The following is a 17,688-nucleotide window of genomic DNA, read 5'->3' as shown; positions in this document are numbered from 1 at the left end:
ATCTTTTTTTTATTATTATTTAGCATATTTGTAAATTAATTATAAAGTATTTTATAATTAAACGGACATATTATAATAATACATTTAATTATTATTAACATAACTAAATAATTATTAATTAACTAATTTATTAGCTTTTTTAAGTAATCTTTAATTAATTTAATTAAAAATTAGAATTTCAAAAAATAAATAACAATGAGTGGTCATATTGAAAAAATAAAATGTACAAAAGGTACAATTATTATAGGAAATGATAGTACAAACGGAGCGGATGAGAATCCATTCTTATTAGACATTCCATTAGGGTTATCATCGTTAGCGAAAAAGGAACCTGATGATTATTTGTAAATGAAGCAAATTGAAAAGAGTGAATAGCAAAAGTACCCTAATATATTAACTAGTTTGTCTAAATCATAAAATAGAGGAGTTCAGTTAAATAGGACAATTAATACTAATATTTTTTCCAAAAATATGAACCAGAATTAGAGCAGCAATTTAAATTTTAAAAGAAGTGATTAGCAGATTTCTGTAAGTATGAGAATAACTAAGAAAGTACCAAAGGAACAATAGGTTTCATAAAAATCTCCAACTGGATAAAGTTTTGTTTCTACATAATCTTAGTCTTGCAATTCAGGGGAAAACACAAATAAAAGTAAACAAGATAAGGAAAACTCATTATTTTAACAACCGCTTACTCTTCCTTTTCTTAAATATAACTCTGCTGGATAGGAAGCTCCAGTATAACGAGCAAATTAGAATAAATAAACCAAAAACACAGTACTTTACATATTAATTTAACCATTATTATATAAAGAACTCTAAATTAAAATAGTCCTTATAAAGAGGAAAAGATGAGAAGAAGGAATTTAAAAACAGGGAGAAGAGAATAATATCAAACAAAGCCATCAAATCATAAATGAGCATTACTACATTAATTCACAATTCAATGTCAACACTCTACATCACCCCACTTTTCAAAGTTCAATTTACAGTAATGTATTTTTTATTTGATATAGAAAATTAAGAACAAACTAACCATTAAAATACATCAAAAAGTATTAAACTAATACAATTTTAGTATATTGTTGAAAAAGGAAATAATTCATAAATAGTGAAGCGCATTCTAAATAAAAGGGATTGGTGGGCTGAAGCTTAAAATAGTTACTCTTCTTATCATTTTAGGTTTTTATTAATTTTATGACTTAAACTAAAATAAGAATTTTTAATATTAATAAAGATGGAAACCAACAAGTAGTGGAATCAAATTCGATGATATTATGTTCACTCCTTCTAAAAAGTAAATGGTGAATCACATTGAAAACCATGTTGAAATATCTTGTAAAAGCAAGTTATACAATAACCTAAAAAATTCACATAAAGTAATATTAACGGCTATATAAATATATGTTTTATTAATTGATTTATTCTATTAGCAATTTATTAAATAAATAAACAATCTCTCAAATAAAAATTATCAAATTAATAATAATTATTTATTTCTTATTCTAAATTTCTGATCAAATCATTTAAATTAATTACTCAATAAGAACAAAATAATTGTAAAATAATTAATTATTAATTAAATATTTGATTTGCACATAGAAAATACATTCAAATGAATTAAACTTAGGTTAACATATTTTTTTAATTTGCATTAAATTTACATATAAATATAATTAGAATGAAATAGACCAGTTAGTTCCTAAAACTTTTCTTTTGAACATAGAATCTGAAAATTATGAGAGAGATATTCAAAATTTTGTTGACTACTTTTTTAACTTACAGCAATCAACAAAATTAAAAAATATTTGGATTTTGAAACCAGATGATTTAAATAGAGGTCAAGGAATCAGCTTATTTAGTACAGTGTCTTAACTATTTACACTGCTGCTTTCATATGGAAAAATAGAATTGTTAAAATAAATTTTTATTAAAATATGCCCTTAAGTTGTAGAGAAGTATGAATAGTAACAAAAAAGCCAAGATATGCTTAAAGAAATAGATATTAAATAGTTCTAAAGTGAAGCTATAGAGAAAGCCTATAGAAAGCCTCGTCTTTAAGTGAGCAACCTTAATTAAACACCAAAAGTTATAGTTTTGCAGAAATATATAGAGGAACCATTACTAATCAAGGATAGAAAGTTCGATATTCGTGTGTGGGTTTTAGTTGATCAAGATTTTAAGTTTTACATGTTTAAGTAAATAGAATTAGTTAATAAAGCATCTAATATATTAATTAATTAAAATTGTTAGAGAAGGATACCTCAGACTGAGTAGTGAGAAATTCAGCTTAAGATCTCATACTTTATAAGACAAATATGTTCATTTAACCAATAATGCAATTTAAAAATACGGAAAAAATTATGGAAAGTATGAAAATGGAAACATTATTTCGTTTGACGATTATGGTGTAATTTTCTAAAAAAACAAACAAACAAATACATTTTTTACATTTATTTTTCTAAATTTTAAAAGGAATACTTGAAAAATAAAAATATGCCCTTTACTGTTGAAGACACTTTGAAGTAAATTAAGAATTTAATAAAGGTTTCTTTCAGTTCTGTAAGAAGGAAGCTATATAGGAAAGATAGAAAAAATACATTTGAAATTTTTGGATATGACTTTATGGTAGAAAGTAATGGGAACACATAATTAATTGAAATTAATAGTAACCCTTGCATAGAGGAATCAAATGAACTTCTATAAAAATTGATTCCAAGGATGCTAAGTAAAATAATGAAAATAGAAAAAACTTTTGTTTAGTTAATTTTATATTTAAAAATTTTAGATGATGCATTTAGGATTACTATCGATAGAGTATTTTGCTCAAACAGTAATTTTTATTTTATATTTTAAAATATTTTAATTTGGTTTTTAAAAGAAATGTTTACAAGCTGCTTTAATGACTATGCAATAGAAGGATATTCTAACTTTGAAAATCTATGGTAAATTGATTGAAACCAAAATTTACTGAAATTAATTAATACAATTTTGAATTAATTTAGGGAATATTTAGGATCTCTCCAGCCTTAAACATAAAATTTAATAGTAATTGGCAAAGAAGCAAGTTAATCAGTTTTTGAAACTCCACAACAATAACAATAGCATTAATGAATGATATATAAACATAACATTCAAATAACTGGCTAAAATAAAATTAAAAAAGCCTTTGCTTATATAAATCAAAGAAAATTAAATTCATATTTTTCAAATAAGCATGAAACTCTGCTTAAAAAAAATAAAATATTACTAACTAACTAACTTACTTACTAACTAACTAAAAGCAAATATCTTTTATTTTAAATAAATACATTTATTTATTAAATTTGTATTGTATATTATATTTTATGCATAATCTGTATAAATAATAATCTTTTAAGATGGTAATTGATAGTATGGTAAAATTATTTCACAAAATTTCTCATAAATTTTTTTTCAATTTACAATTATTGCGCACATTGTGAACATTTGAGTAGAATATTTAAAATTAATGAAAATATTATTTTTAAATTTCTTAATAATTTAAAAAATTAACTTAACTATTCTTTATTGAATAGATAATTAAAGAGAGAAAAAAAAAATTTTTTTCTGAATTTAACAAACTTTTTTTAAATTCATTTATCCGTTTTTGTTATTCTTTAAAAAAGTGATATTCGGTCTGTCCCTAAATAAAAAATTATGTAAAAATATATTCAGCCAAATATTTTAAAAATTAAAATACAATAGTTAGTAGAATACAAACACTCAATTAAAATGTAAAAAAAATCCAATTAAATTGGCCATAAATATTATATGCTTATTAATAAACTGAATATTATCTAACATATTTTAAAAATAAATATTAAGTTAATTCAAATATATTTTGCATAAGTTTCGCACTTGCGTATAATAGTGCAATTTTTAAAAAATGCTACACTCATATGCGCACTTTGTGAAAGTAATTCCAAAAAGATAAATAAAAAATGAAAATGTTTAATTTAGGTTTTTTAAAGCAAACAATTTACAGCTAGGTAAAAGTAAAACTATATCACATTAAAATATAAGATATCTTTTTAGCTCATTGGTTGATTTAGCTTTGTAAATCAGAGTGAGTCTTAGTGAATATTTTTTGATCCTTATTCAAAGATATAAACATATGGAAATACAAAGTTAATAGCAAAAGAATGAATATTGATTGTATTATATATATTTTGAAATTAAAATAAAAAGATTATTTATGTATTTGTTAATTATAATAATATAAATAGCAATTTATTTAAAAATAGGACTAAGATCTAAAAATTAAGATAAATTAAATTAATTAATAAATAAATAAATTAATAAGTTCATTTATACATACACACATAAACCTTCATAAATTAAGTAAAAATGAGTAAAAGTGATATCTTGCTTGAAGATCGTTTCAAATTAGAAGAAATCAAGAAAGAAGAAAAGTTTTCTAAAGTAGAAAGAGTAGTTTTAGTCAGCGATAATAACATTAAGATTGAAATCGATATTCATACTGATCTCTACTCAATGAAGAAGGGAAATCAATATTGGGTTATGATCACCTCCTCTTTAGGTAACTTCTAAGAAGACAAAGGTATTTTTGTCTCAGAAGAATTCGACAGAGAAAGCATCAAGGATAAGTTCGAATACGTTATGCATGGCAAAATATACAATATGAATTCTGACAACAAAGCTAAGACTGTGTCTATTTTTGCTAGTTTTGGTGGTTTGCTTATGAAGGTCAGTGGTAAAGATGAAGATCTTAAAAACTTCAACGTTGATTCTAGAATTTATATTTTGATAAGACTTTCTTGAGGACTAAACAGTATAAAATAAAACACTTCCCATGTTAATATATAAAAAAGAAAGAAGAACTGTTAAAAGCACTTCCTGTATAGTTAAAGCCATAAGTTAATTTATTACTCAATTTTATAATTTTGATAAGCATCTAGTTAGCAAGCTAAATAAATAAATAGAAAGCGAGCTAATTCACTTCAATATAATAATTATCAAGAAAAAAACTATAAATTTAGTAAACAAATAATATTTATTTTTTGTTTTTATTGCGTAAAATCATCAAATTATATTTTTAGTGTCTCTTAAAGCATTTTTTATATTAAAGTCTAAAATGTTTTTTTTTTTTTACATTTGGATTTGAAATTTTTATTAAAATTATTTTCTGCATTGATAGTAAAATATAAATTATTCATTCATACTCTTATTTATTTAGTAGAATTTTAAGCTTTTCATAAATTAATAAAAATGAAAAACAAGTAAATATAAATAAATAAACAAACAAGTTCATTGAAGTAATTAATAGATCTTGTTTAATGTGTTAGTTTATTTGCTTATTATCGTGTTTTTATTTAGAATTTATGCCTAGATTTTTTTTGTCTCCTTTTCAAATCAAATTTCAATATTTTTTTGTAGTTGTTATCGGTAAAATTTTAAATTAAGAAAACTTTGAATTCTAAATATTTACTAATTATTTATTTGTTTATTTATTTATTTTTCAGTGATAAACAGTAAAGAGCAAAAGAATTTCTATTGAGCCAATTTATAAAGGAATCATTTCTATTTTTACAGGATAGCTTTATGAGTAAAAACTCTTATTATACCACTTAGCAAGGGTAGGCTTAGTCAAAATCTGCTAACTATCTTGATTTGTAAAAATTTATTTGTTTTTCTTATTTTAAGAAGACTGCCATATTTATTAAGCGTCATAAATTCACTTATAAATAATTTCAATAAGAATCAAGGGTGGTGTTTCAGTCAGAAGTCCAAATAAACTGAACTTTAATGAACATGGGAATACAAAGAAGTATTTAAATGAAAAAGAAAACTATTGTAAGGAGTCAAGAATTAAAGATGCTGGGAAATAGAGTATTCTATCAACTATTAGTATGAGCAATCAAAAAGAATAATCAGAAAAAAATCGCCTTAGCAACGAATCATAAAACCTGAATGATCTTGATATAAAACACCTTACAAATACAAGACAAAAAGTTTAAAATAGGAAGAATGTAATGGAATTAAAAAATCAGATGAGTCCTGTTTACTTCAATAGAGATGCGGAAAGATTTAGCTACTTAGATTATTAAGATCCGTTAACAGGCAACTAGATTTATTAATACAATAAAAATAATGTTTTACAATAGTATCAATATAATAACCATTATCCACAATAAATGATAAATTAGGAATAATATGCTTATGCTAATAAGTATCATCATCATTCATAATCTCCTACACCTCATCTTTATAATAATAATAATTACAACAATTTTAATGCTTATACAAGAAAGGATATTTCAGCAATCAACGAATATATAAAATAAAACTAACACTTTAAATCTGAAAATTCTAGCTTAAGCTCTATTTTACCAGACAATAAATGCTCTTTTTTGTCTGATTAATCAGAATATATTACAGAAAGGAGAGAAGATTCCTTTGGTAATGTAGAGATTGTAAGGAGAAAAATTGAATAACCTCAAAATAAAGGAGTTAATAATCTACAAGCTCCTAATCTTCCTCAGCCTCCTAGCGTATCTGATCCTGATCTATAGAAGTACACTCGTAATAACTTAAATTAACCAATCAGTACTGCTTATTAAGTTAATGATAATAGATCATAAGCTAGACTAATTCCAAAAATTAACTTTGCTACAATTATATTTTTGATTCTTCTTATATACGTTGCCTATAAAAATATCAATAAATTCTTAAATGGTGAAAGTATTTTTAATTAATTGACAGCTTCTTTTAAAAATTTTGGGTTAGAATACAATAAGAAGCCTTCTTAAACTAAAAATAAAATAAATAATGAAAATCTGTACTAGTAAAACTCTTTCGATAGCAATAACGATAGTAACATGGATAACTCAAAAACTAATATATATATAAAAGAAGAAATTAAATAAGATATGGATTCCAATTTAGCGAAAAAGTTTGCTAAAGAATTGGTAATAGAATTAGCAGATTTATTAAAAGTAAATAAATGTTAGTTATATAAAAATATATAATATATATTACTATATTTTTTTAGGTAAAAGGAAAATTGTATCGATCTGAGTATGAAGAAAATCTAAGCAAGAGATTTATGAACACTATGCTAAGAGAAATTCTACCAGAAGTAACCAAAAATAAAAAAATAAATTATTGAATAATTTTTATTTAAATAGATAAATAAATTACTATTAAATTCAAAGCATATTAGAATTTAATATGATGTTATTAACAGACAAGATTATTTTGAGCTATTTCCTTAAAATTTCAATAATTAATGAATTTGATTACGTGAGAAAAAAATAAAAATGTGTATTTATTAATGTATAGCAATAAAATAAAATCTAAAAAATAAAATATATTTCATTTATCCTTCATTTTTTCAATTTAAATTAATCATATTTCCTAGTTTATCTTTTTCATTAAAAATCATTTTTCATTTTTAAGAACTATTTTTTATATTTAAACTATATTCTTAAATAACAAGAAGAATATCCTTACTTACTTATAAAAAATAAACAAAATTCATAAAAAACATTATAAAAAATTCCATTTTATTTGTTATTTAATAATTATTTTTATGAATTCTAAATATCATTTTAATTTCACAAAAGCTTTTTTATAAAATTTTAGAATAATATTAAAAGATTTTAAATAATTTGTTATTGTTTTTTGAGATTATATATAACTAAAATGCATTTGATAATATTATAAAACTAAAGAAATAAACGTTGATTTTAACTTATAAATATTATATAAATGAAAATGCTATGTTTTCTATCAATCTAATAATTATATTCTTTACATAGATTTATTTATTTATTCATACGTTTGTCTGGTTGTTTGTTTTGAAAATGAGAAAAAAGAGATATAGAAAATTTTTATTATGTTGAGATGTTAGTATATTAATTTATCTATTTATATGCTATTTTTATATTTTGCAGAATACACAAAAGAGCTATTGCAGCTGAAATTCAAGTAAAAATATTGAGAATAACCTTTTCATATCTAAAATTAATTTTGTAAATCGTAAAAAGTCTTTTCTATTTCATAGAGATTTGAATTAATAATTTATTGTTTCATATTACTAAGAGGAAATCAAGGCTTTTCAAGACTAAAAGCTCTTTCAGGAAAGATCACATCTGTTCTTAAGGTATAATTTGAATTTCTGCAAACAGGACAAGATGTAATCTTTTCTGTTTAGCAATGTCCGTGCATAGGCTGGCCACAACAATCTGTGTATTTGATATAACCTAACTCGACTTAGCAAATAACGCATGGCAATCTATAACCCTCTTCTAAAAGCTTTTTATATTTTTATTCAGTTGCTTTATCCATTTCCTTAGGCTATTTGTTAGCACGTCCATCTTAAAATTCATCAATCAAGTTTGATTTAGACTTTAAAAGCTCTAAATTTGTGGGAACTAATCCATTGTTTTATTAATTTTTTTTCATTGCAGTTTAAATAATATCAAAACATTCTTTGGTCTAAAAGCTTTCACAAAGCTGTAAACAGTTTGAACCTTTGTAATCACGGACATTTAGGTCAACTCCTCCATAGCTTAACAAAATCTTAGCACATTCTGGTGATTTATAGATACAACTGATCATCAAAGGAGTCCATCCTTCCTTAGTTTTAATATTCATTACATCCACAAAGAAATTTTAATTCTTTTTATATATTAGATGAATAAAAATCTCTAAAATTTAAGGCTATCTAAAATGGCAAGAATAATGCAAAGCTGTCCAGCAATAGCCAGCTACTGAAACTTCTTCATTTGGATCTACGTCGTATTCCTTTAAAAGCTGTTTAACTTTTTAAAAATTGCCTTCTTTAATTGCTTAATACATTTAGTTTTTAATGCCATTTCGTTGCTTTTGAAAAATCATTAGTGGTCTTTATGGCATCTAAACCTACATTTAATAGGGATTAATCTGGGAATACATGACTTGCATTTTTGCCTATTATAAATATCAATAATTTATTTTTTCTAAATTCTATTTGTTTAAATCAATATTTTTATTATTTATTTTTATTATATTATAATTATGTTTATACTTCCTTCAATTTCAACTAATTAATTAAATAAACAAAAAAACAATCAGGAAAGCAAGCAAGCAAATAGCGCAATTTATAAAACTAAACTACAAATAACTTTAAAGATCTTTGGTATATTTTATAACCTTTTCTTTCTAAATATAATTTTCTATTCTTGTCTAAACAAATATTAAGCAAATAGTATGTACTGATTAAGAAGCTATTAACAATTTTGAAAAACATAAAATAATAAACAAATGGATAATTATGTGAAATTATTTTTTGCTGATTGTTTTTAAAGTGTCTACAACAAATTCTTATCATTCATTCATTTTAAACTGGTATTCAAATAAAATTTACATAATTATTTACTTATTTTCAAATTATTTTAAAATAGATAAAATAAACAACTAACTAATTAACTAACTATCTGTGTTATAGAAAATTCAAACTAATTTTAAAATGTATTTTGCTCAATAATTTATATATTTAAATGCTATTGTTGTTTTGTTTGTTGAAGATAGTTAGTTAATTTATTTAATTATTTTGTTGAAAAGTTTATTTATTATTTTTATTCTTTATAATTTTAAATTAAAGGATTTAAATTCTAAAGAAAATTATTTAAATAGCAAGAATGAAAAAAAAAGAAGTTTAAAGTGATTAGAATTAGAAATTTGACTGCTCCTATTGTAAAAAATGTTTTAGCCATGATAAGAAATAAGATTTTTGTGAATGTAGCATTTGCCAAAGCTGCATGAAAGAATATTTTAGGACTAGGCTAATTAAAAGTAAAGTGATTAGACATTGCCCTAAAGATTAGGATCATAAAATTTATATGGATACTTTATTGGAAAGACCAATATATAGAGATCTTTTCTAAACATATAAAGGAAAAGTGTTTTATATGATTTTGACTATAGCAGTTTTAGCTTTAGCATGCTCATACATATTGCCAATAGACAGAGTTTTATAAATATCATTTTGCATTTCGATTTTCTACAATGTCAAAGCAGATGTGAGTCCAAAATAAAAATATTATTTCATATACTTGCTATATATACCTTTAATTTATTGGTTCTTTACTAAAACTGCTTTGTAATTCATGGAAATGTTAAGTCCTCTTCACGTAGTCTGGTTTACATTTATTCATCTTGAGTTCGAAAGAAAAAATAAAATTAGAATCTTCATAATATGGATTTCATAAATAATATGGCAAATTTTTTTTTTCATATGTAGGTACTATTTTCTAGATATAGTAAAGGAATATACTTCAAAGTGAGATTCAGCAATAAAAAATCATTAAAAGATTTACAAAACGTTAATACAAAGTTAGCAAATAAATATAATTAAACAGTCCAAATATATAATTGCTTGTTTATTCAAAATTATTAATTCTACAAAAAAAAAAACAAAATTTTATTTTTTAATTATAGTTGTATTTATTCAGTAAAGTAAATTTAAGTTATTATCACTATCATTTTATGCTATGGATATTTTTTTTAATTAAATAAATATACGTTTTATATTTATTGTTGCTTAAAATAATACTAAAAATTATTTAAAGAGATACTAAAAATAGTTTTTTTTAAAGTTTTAATAATATTTTATTTTTTTAAATTAATTTAAAATTGAATAAATTAATTAATTATATACTTATACACTTAGGTAATGTCAGTAAAAGAAGGACACCTTAAATAATTTTTTATATTACTTGCTTCACCCTATTTATTAAAACTATTGATATTTTTTCATTGAATGAGATCTATTTAAAAATATATTTTTAGATATTTCTTTCTCCCCAAAAAAAATATTTTTTATGCTACTTTTATAAGTTAAATAAAAAAAATATTTAACAAAAATAATTTTTTATAAGTTGAAGGTTTATATTTAAATAAGTCAAAAATAGTTAATGATAGGAGTTAAGCTAAGTGTAATTTATTAGCTTTAATTCTATTTAAATCATTCACATTACCTAGAGCTTATTGTTTTATAATATCAAAAGAAAATAAAATTTAATAAATTTAGAACTTAATGTGGTTTATGAGCTATTGTAAAACTTTATTGATTAATTAAATTTGCAACTAGTATGGATTGATTATGACCAATTAAATTATGGTAGTAAAAATTTGACTTTAAATTGAATGGAAGAAAATTTATGTAATTAAAATCAAAGATTAAATAATTAATTTATTGTAAGGTAATTCTCATAATAAGTATATCAATAAATAAATAAGTGATTCTAATAGCAAAATTATATTTTTTATATAATTATTAATAAGCAAGCAAGCAAGCATCCAAGAAACAAAATCTTAGTAAATTTATTATAATACCAAAAATTAAAATCAACAATCATCATAAAAACAAAATTCATAGTAGCACAATAAATAGCAAACAAAGTTTATTTCCAAATAGTAAAAATGTCAATTACAGCGTCCAACTGTTATGAAATTTCGAATTCTCCTTTAAATCTATCGAAATCTAAGTAGCTTTATTCATTCCCTAAAGATAAGCGTTTTCGCGATAACAGTGCTAAAATGTAATTAATATATTTAGTTTAATTAGAAAATGTTATTAAGTTCAATTTCAATAAATTTATATAATTGGCTTTTAAGTCTAAATTAAAATCATTATTCAGTTGAAATGTCTACTTTTGAATTTAAAATTTGATGCTTTAATATTCTAAAATATGCAAAAGAAAACAACAAATTTTATATTTATTTTTTAATAGGTGTGATAGTTTTTATGATTTACCAAGCACTAAAGACCATAGATCAACTTCATTCGGATATGGAAAAAAGTCTGATTTGAGTGGTTTATCAGCTAGCCCTGCTCCTAATAAATATAATATAACTGGTGAATTTGAAAATTCTAAAGAAAAGCATAGAGGATATTCACTCGGTCTTGGTAGAAATGTAAATTAATCAATTAAATTAATGATAAATGAAAATTAAAAATGATGTTTAAATAAAAATTGTAAAATAATATTATTTTTAAAATAGAATGTAAATTTTGGAAGTATGTTTAACCCAAAATCTGAGGGAAATAAGCCTGGCCCAGGTACTTATAAAGTGAACTCTACTCTTTCAAATATTAGCTTTTCAATGAGAGCCAAAACTCCAGGTCAAGGTATTTGTTATATTTTTTATAATATGTGTTTTAAGAATTTTGTCAAAAAAATTAGATGAGAAATTCACAAACAGAAAAGATTGTCCTGGACCTGGAACATATACTAACCCTTTGAGCATGAGCGCAAATGGAAAATATCCTCATTCAAGATATAAGTAATAAAAATAATATGTTAAACTCTATGTGAATTAAAATTATAAACAATAAATTTTTATTTAGAATATACTAATTAAGTTTATTTTGTTGTTTGTATTTATTAATAATTATTTTATTTAAATAATGTAAATAGAAATAGTGGACTTGCATTTATTAGCCCATAAACAGTAGTCAAAGATTTTAATTCCTCTGCACACAAATCAAGCTTACCAGGTAAATCCATTATTGAATAAAGACTCATTATTTAGCATTCCAAAATTTTATAGGACCAGGGTAATATAATCCACCATCAACAATAACCTAAACTGGTAAATAAGTTGTCTATAGATTTAAAAGCAGCGGTGCATGCACATTCCCTCACAGTGGTAGAGAAGATATGGGTAAAGCAACAGGAATACCTGGCCCTGGATATTATAGATTACCATCTGAGTTTGGATATTATGAATCTAAAAATCCTCAATAAGATAAATCCTACACATCTCCATAAAAAAATGGAAAAGCTTGAAAAACAAATTGAAAATTCTATAAATTTTCCTCCTATAAAAATAAATAAAAAAATAAATATAACAGCTATATTAATACTAAAATAAATAAATTTACTTTTTCTTTTTGAATATAAAAATTACAAAGAAAGAAATTAATTTGAGTCTACAAATATGTTATTTAAAAATAAATAAATATGTATAAAAATAATAAAATCTATATATTGTCATTTATTTGTTATTGTAGATAGATTGTTTGATAGATAAATTGATTATTACAAAAAACATACTTTCATTTAATTATTTAATTTTTATTTAATTAATTCTAAGCTTTCTTTTTATAAAATGTAAATAAATTTTATATTTTCCACTAAAAAAAATTTTAAGATGATTTTATTTTTTTTAATTAGATTTTTGTTTAGAAAGTTATTAATTCATTGATGATTTATAGCACACATACCTATTTTATTAAAACAATAAAATAACTGTAATTTTATTTAATTTTTTTAAATTAATTTGAAAATAGATTTCTCATAAAAAATAATTCTTGAAAAAATTAAAAATAAAACTATTTTTTTATGATAAATTTTTATTAAAACATATTTATTATTTTTTAAATGAAAATAAGCTTTTTTACTTGTATGAATTTGTAATGAAAATATTGCCAAAAACTGCTAATATGAAACAATACTTTAAAGGAAACTAATTTAATTTATTACAATATAAAAAGATAGCATGCATATAATAAATTAAACAAATGAATACTGCTTGTAAAGAATAAATGATTTTATATTTTGTTTAAGGAGATGAATTTGAAATATATATTGATATGTATATATATTAATTATGATATTATTCTTAGCGTCTATTAATTACTATCTATCTATCTTTAGTGTTTTATATTAGTTTTGTAATTTATTTTTGTAAAGATTTGCTTTTAATTTTATATTAACTCACTGATTCTCAACTCCTCTAATATATAGAACATTATTACATCTATTATATTATTTAAATAAAATTATTATTCATCTCTTGTAATGTTAATACTATTTATTTACCTGATTAAAATTTCTCCTAAAGTACCCTTGTTTTCTCCTTTAACCCATTCTTCAGCATTAAGTAACTTGGTTGAATTTTAAAAATTGAATTAATGTGATTGCTAAAACAAATAATCAAAATATTGGTCAAAATTTTTAATGCAAATATTTTTTATGCTTACATGAAGGTTCATATAGAGGTCAGTAGACAAAAGAGTTCCTATATTTATTAATAAATTTATATTAAAACAGTTTAATCATTTATAATAATCGCGAGAATGAATCTATCAAATATTTACCTTTGAGTTCCCATCCCCATTTTAACTTAACAACAATCTATTTTCCTAATAAATCTTCAAGGAAAGGCTTAGGATTGACAACAAACTATATAATACAAAAAATAGTCAGCATTTTATTACGTTTAGTTAAAATAATCTTATACGTTTGACATTTCTATGCTATTTTAATACTTTACTTTATAAATAAATCTTTTGATATGAACAAATTAATATATCCTTAAATATAATTTGAATAAAATGCTTTGTAATTAATCTTCGCTTTAAAAGAAAATAAACAAATATATCTTTCCTTGCTAGTTTAATTAAGAAGTAAATATTAAAAATTGTAAAGATAGAGTTGTTTTCAATAATATCATTTTTTAAATTAAAAACATATTATTAAATATTTTACTGAAAGCCTATTCTAAATATTTAAAAATTTATTTATTTACATTATCAATTCTCAAAAATTTTTTATTAAAAGATTTTTAATATAAATTTAAAAGAATTATACAATAAATAGATTTTTAACTTAAATTTAAACTATATTTTTTAAAAATTATGGAACTTAATTCATAATCTTCTTAAGTACTCTAATAACATTTTTAAATCTAGCTAGTATGTATCGTTAAGAGACATTCTGTGGCGATCTCCACCAAATATTATCAATTTATCACCAATAACAGCACTTAAATATCCATCTCTTGCTCCTGGATGTTTACCTCTTATAAGGGATTGCGTATTTTAGAAGTTTTATAATTTTAATTGAGTTTCATTGATTTAATCATATCTATGAGATTAGTTACAAGATGATAACAAATTTAAAGAACTTCTCATGGACTGTAAAATAGGTATTGGAGAAATAAGCTGGTTTCTCATTTCTTCAGAAACCTCAAATTATTTAAGGAGTTGCATTTTTTTTTCATTAATTACTTTGATTCTATTCTCTCTATTTTTGTTCATAATCTATGATAACTCATCTTTCTAAAGCAATGGAACTAAAATTTTTTTACTAAATGGAGAACCCAATTAAGATGAAGAACCATGCTAATAGAGAAATGCCTGCTACGAGTTTTGTCTAGAAAAATCAGATCGATACTAATTCAAAATTTACTTGCTTATAGATTAAATACCTCCTTTATTATTAGATTGTTATCTTATTTTACTAGGGCTTGAACAAGCTGATTAAGTTTAAATAGTTTCTATTATTTCTTTTCTTTCACTTTAATAAATCCACTCCATCTTTCTGCTATCAAAAATTACTAAATCATTTCTTTCATTTATTAAACTTTTGAATCCCCCAAACACAAAAAAGTATCCTTGATATTCCATCATTTGTATTCCACTCCTCGGCTAAATTAGTTTAAAAATATTTTAATTTATCGAAATTAATTAATAAAAAACATATAAAATCTCTAATTTTTAATTAAATCTTATCAAATTAAAAGAGAAATTTTAATGTAATTAAAACTTTCTTTAATAATGATTTAATTTTGAATGTAGATTAAATAGAATTTATGGAATGTTATAAGGTATTTACTTATAATTTAAATTATAAAATATTTATTTAATTTTAATAATTACTCCTGGCTGAATAGTTTGTTGAGTAAAATCTATTTAAGTCCATGTATGAGAATCCATACTAAAATACCACATATCTTCCAAAATATTTTCACCATCTGTTCCACCAAATATGAAGAGATTATTATTTTGTAATACTGAACCATGTGATCCTCTTGGCTTGGGTAGTTTTTCTTACGAGGTTTAGGAAGGAATGTAAGTCCATGAATTAGAGCTAAAATTAAAAGTGAAGACATCAATACTGTATTCACAAACTTCACCTAGAAATCCTCCTGATATAATGAGTAGTTCTTTGTTTTAATCATAAAGCATAGAATGTGAATCTATGCAAGGCATTAAAACTTAAGAATTCGATTTCATTTGATTTTTTTGTTATCTATATTGATGACTATCAGGTAAATCTTAAGGATTAGAAAGTACGGGATCAATTTTTTTGAATTTTCTTTCTTCGAAGGAATACTCAAACATGCAATTAGAACTCTGAATTGAAGATGTTCTTCCTCCAAATATTACCATTATATTTCCTTTTAAAACAGCTCCATGTCTGCATAATCTTCCTGTTTTAAAAAATATTTTTTTCTTTAAAATTAAATAATTTCTAAATACTTATTGTAATATTATTTTTTTTTATGAATTAATTAAATAAATATAAATGAATTACCAGGAGTTTCTTTATTATCTTCTGAGAGCTCTACTTAATGAAAGGAGGAAGGACCATTAGATGAAAAGCTTAAACAAACAAAGTCCTTGTAGACTCCTTTTGAAGCATCATACCCTCCATAAAAATAGAACTCTCCGTTATAAATAACTGCTTAAGAAAAGGATCTACCTTCACAAAGTTTACCCTTAAATTTAATTTCACTCCATGCGTACTTTACTGGCTCTTAGTAAACGACGGATTTAGTTATTATATTATGTTGATGATGACTATTTTCTTAATTGATATTTTCTATAATGTTAGAGATATTTAAAGACACCAATTTATTACTCTGATTGTTTTACTACAAACCTTTAATTTAGCTGCTGTTATTACTTTCATTCACGATGAATGACTCTGTTTCATTTGTCCCCAAATTTACTTTTGAAAAATTAGATGGTGTGTTCCAAGACTAATTCTTCTATCTATAAGAATGTCTGGATGATTAATTTGAATATACCTTGTTAGGTGTACGTATATCAACACTACCTCTTTTTGTAATTTGTACTCTTGAAGTCTAGTTACTGTGAGCATTATTATTGCTATAGTTAAATGATTATACCGAATTTGATCTACCATTTTATCTTTCTGAGCTATTTTAAATCTATTATTTTTTGGGACTCAAGCCAGAATTAGTGTTAGGATTGTAAGTCGAAATTCTTTGCTAATTGCTAAATTTCGCAGTTTAATAAACGCCTAGCTACTAAAGTATGAATTGATTTGCATCAGTATCTAATTTCTTTACTGCAGACTAAACTGTTTTTTTTTTTAATTACTAATATTCTTGGCTATTAATCTTCAGAGAATCAAATGGAGATAAATAGTCCATCAATTTGCGATATTAAACTTACTAAGAAGCGTTCATTTCAAAATTGGGAATAAAGAACTTGAGGACGTTATAATAATTATGTAAGTAATATCTTTTTTAAGTATATTATAAAGCTTTATCTATCTATTTATGTATGTATATATCTATATATCTATCTCAAGTTTTCAATATCTTTATATGGATAAACGATGCAAATAAATATATTTATCAATATTTTCAGTATATTAAATATATTAATTCTTATTTTATGGTTTTGATTTTGCTTTCATAATAAAAAAAACACTATAAGCACTCATATTACTGATTGCTATGTTGAAAAGCTAAAATTTCCAACAAAATGTTAGAAAATAATAATTAATATTTGTTTGAGAGTGTAAGCCATTCATTTAAAAACATAAATTAAATTTTTTTATTTTAAATATAGTTATGATAAATAGTGATTTAATAAAAACTATAACAATATCTTATATG

At 22.8% G+C, this 17,688-nt stretch overlaps 7 protein-coding genes across 7 annotated transcripts; 5 read left to right on the top strand and 2 right to left on the bottom strand. All coding sequences in view use genetic code 6, as the record gives it.

Moving 5' to 3' along the window:
* Positions 1-195: 195 nt before the first annotated feature.
* On the top strand, positions 196-3,114 carry TTHERM_00549600 (tubulin-tyrosine ligase family protein; the record flags this gene model as incomplete). The annotated part of the gene is made up of 10 exons (XM_971615.3): positions 196-777; positions 833-991; positions 1,079-1,182; positions 1,238-1,379; positions 1,681-2,198; positions 2,254-2,410; positions 2,476-2,728; positions 2,789-2,833; positions 2,882-2,945; positions 3,006-3,114. The coding sequence occupies 10 exons, from the start codon at positions 196-198 to the stop codon at positions 3,112-3,114; spliced, it is 2,133 nt and encodes a 710-aa protein (XP_976708.2).
* A 1,254-nt stretch (positions 3,115-4,368) lies between these two features.
* TTHERM_00549610 (RNA polymerase rpb8) lies at positions 4,369-4,803 on the top strand (the record flags this gene model as incomplete). The annotated part of the gene is made up of 1 exon (XM_971616.3): positions 4,369-4,803. One exon carries the CDS (start codon positions 4,369-4,371, stop codon positions 4,801-4,803), a length of 435 nt encoding a protein of 144 aa, XP_976709.1.
* Positions 4,804-5,583: 780 nt separating this feature from the next.
* Positions 5,584-7,091, top strand: TTHERM_00549620 (transmembrane protein, putative; the record flags this gene model as incomplete). Its single annotated transcript, XM_971617.3, has 2 exons — positions 5,584-5,654; positions 5,741-7,091. 2 exons carry the CDS (start codon positions 5,584-5,586, stop codon positions 7,089-7,091), a joined length of 1,422 nt encoding a protein of 473 aa, XP_976710.3.
* Positions 7,092-8,270: 1,179 nt separating this feature from the next.
* TTHERM_000549619 (hypothetical protein) lies at positions 8,271-8,600 on the top strand (the record flags this gene model as incomplete). Its single annotated transcript, XM_012795267.1, has 1 exon — positions 8,271-8,600. The coding sequence occupies one exon, from the start codon at positions 8,271-8,273 to the stop codon at positions 8,598-8,600; it is 330 nt and encodes a 109-aa protein (XP_012650721.1).
* Positions 8,601-11,186: 2,586 nt separating this feature from the next.
* TTHERM_00549640 (sperm-tail PG-rich repeat protein) lies at positions 11,187-12,818 on the top strand (the record flags this gene model as incomplete). The annotated part of the gene is made up of 7 exons (XM_971619.3): positions 11,187-11,343; positions 11,405-11,567; positions 11,760-11,943; positions 12,031-12,157; positions 12,213-12,312; positions 12,447-12,526; positions 12,580-12,818. The coding sequence occupies 7 exons, from the start codon at positions 11,187-11,189 to the stop codon at positions 12,816-12,818; spliced, it is 1,050 nt and encodes a 349-aa protein (XP_976712.2).
* Positions 12,819-13,748: 930 nt separating this feature from the next.
* TTHERM_000549639 (small nuclear ribonucleoprotein) lies at positions 13,749-14,283 on the bottom strand (the record flags this gene model as incomplete). Its single annotated transcript, XM_012795266.1, has 5 exons — positions 13,749-13,791; positions 13,854-13,918; positions 14,015-14,052; positions 14,132-14,216; positions 14,275-14,283. 5 exons carry the CDS (start codon positions 14,281-14,283, stop codon positions 13,749-13,751), a joined length of 240 nt encoding a protein of 79 aa, XP_012650720.1.
* Positions 14,284-14,683: 400 nt separating this feature from the next.
* Positions 14,684-17,253, bottom strand: TTHERM_00549650 (Sm protein; the record flags this gene model as incomplete). Its single annotated transcript, XM_971620.2, has 3 exons — positions 14,684-15,463; positions 15,695-16,248; positions 16,353-17,253. The coding sequence occupies 3 exons, from the start codon at positions 17,251-17,253 to the stop codon at positions 14,684-14,686; spliced, it is 2,235 nt and encodes a 744-aa protein (XP_976713.2).
* Positions 17,254-17,688: the final 435 nt, after the last annotated feature.

Source organism: Tetrahymena thermophila, assembly GCF_000189635.1.
Source record: "Tetrahymena thermophila SB210 genomic scaffold scf_8254823, whole genome shotgun sequence".
In the NCBI taxonomy this organism is placed as follows: Eukaryota; Ciliophora; class Oligohymenophorea; order Hymenostomatida; family Tetrahymenidae; genus Tetrahymena; species Tetrahymena thermophila.
This window is presented reverse-complemented; position numbering and strand designations above follow the sequence as displayed.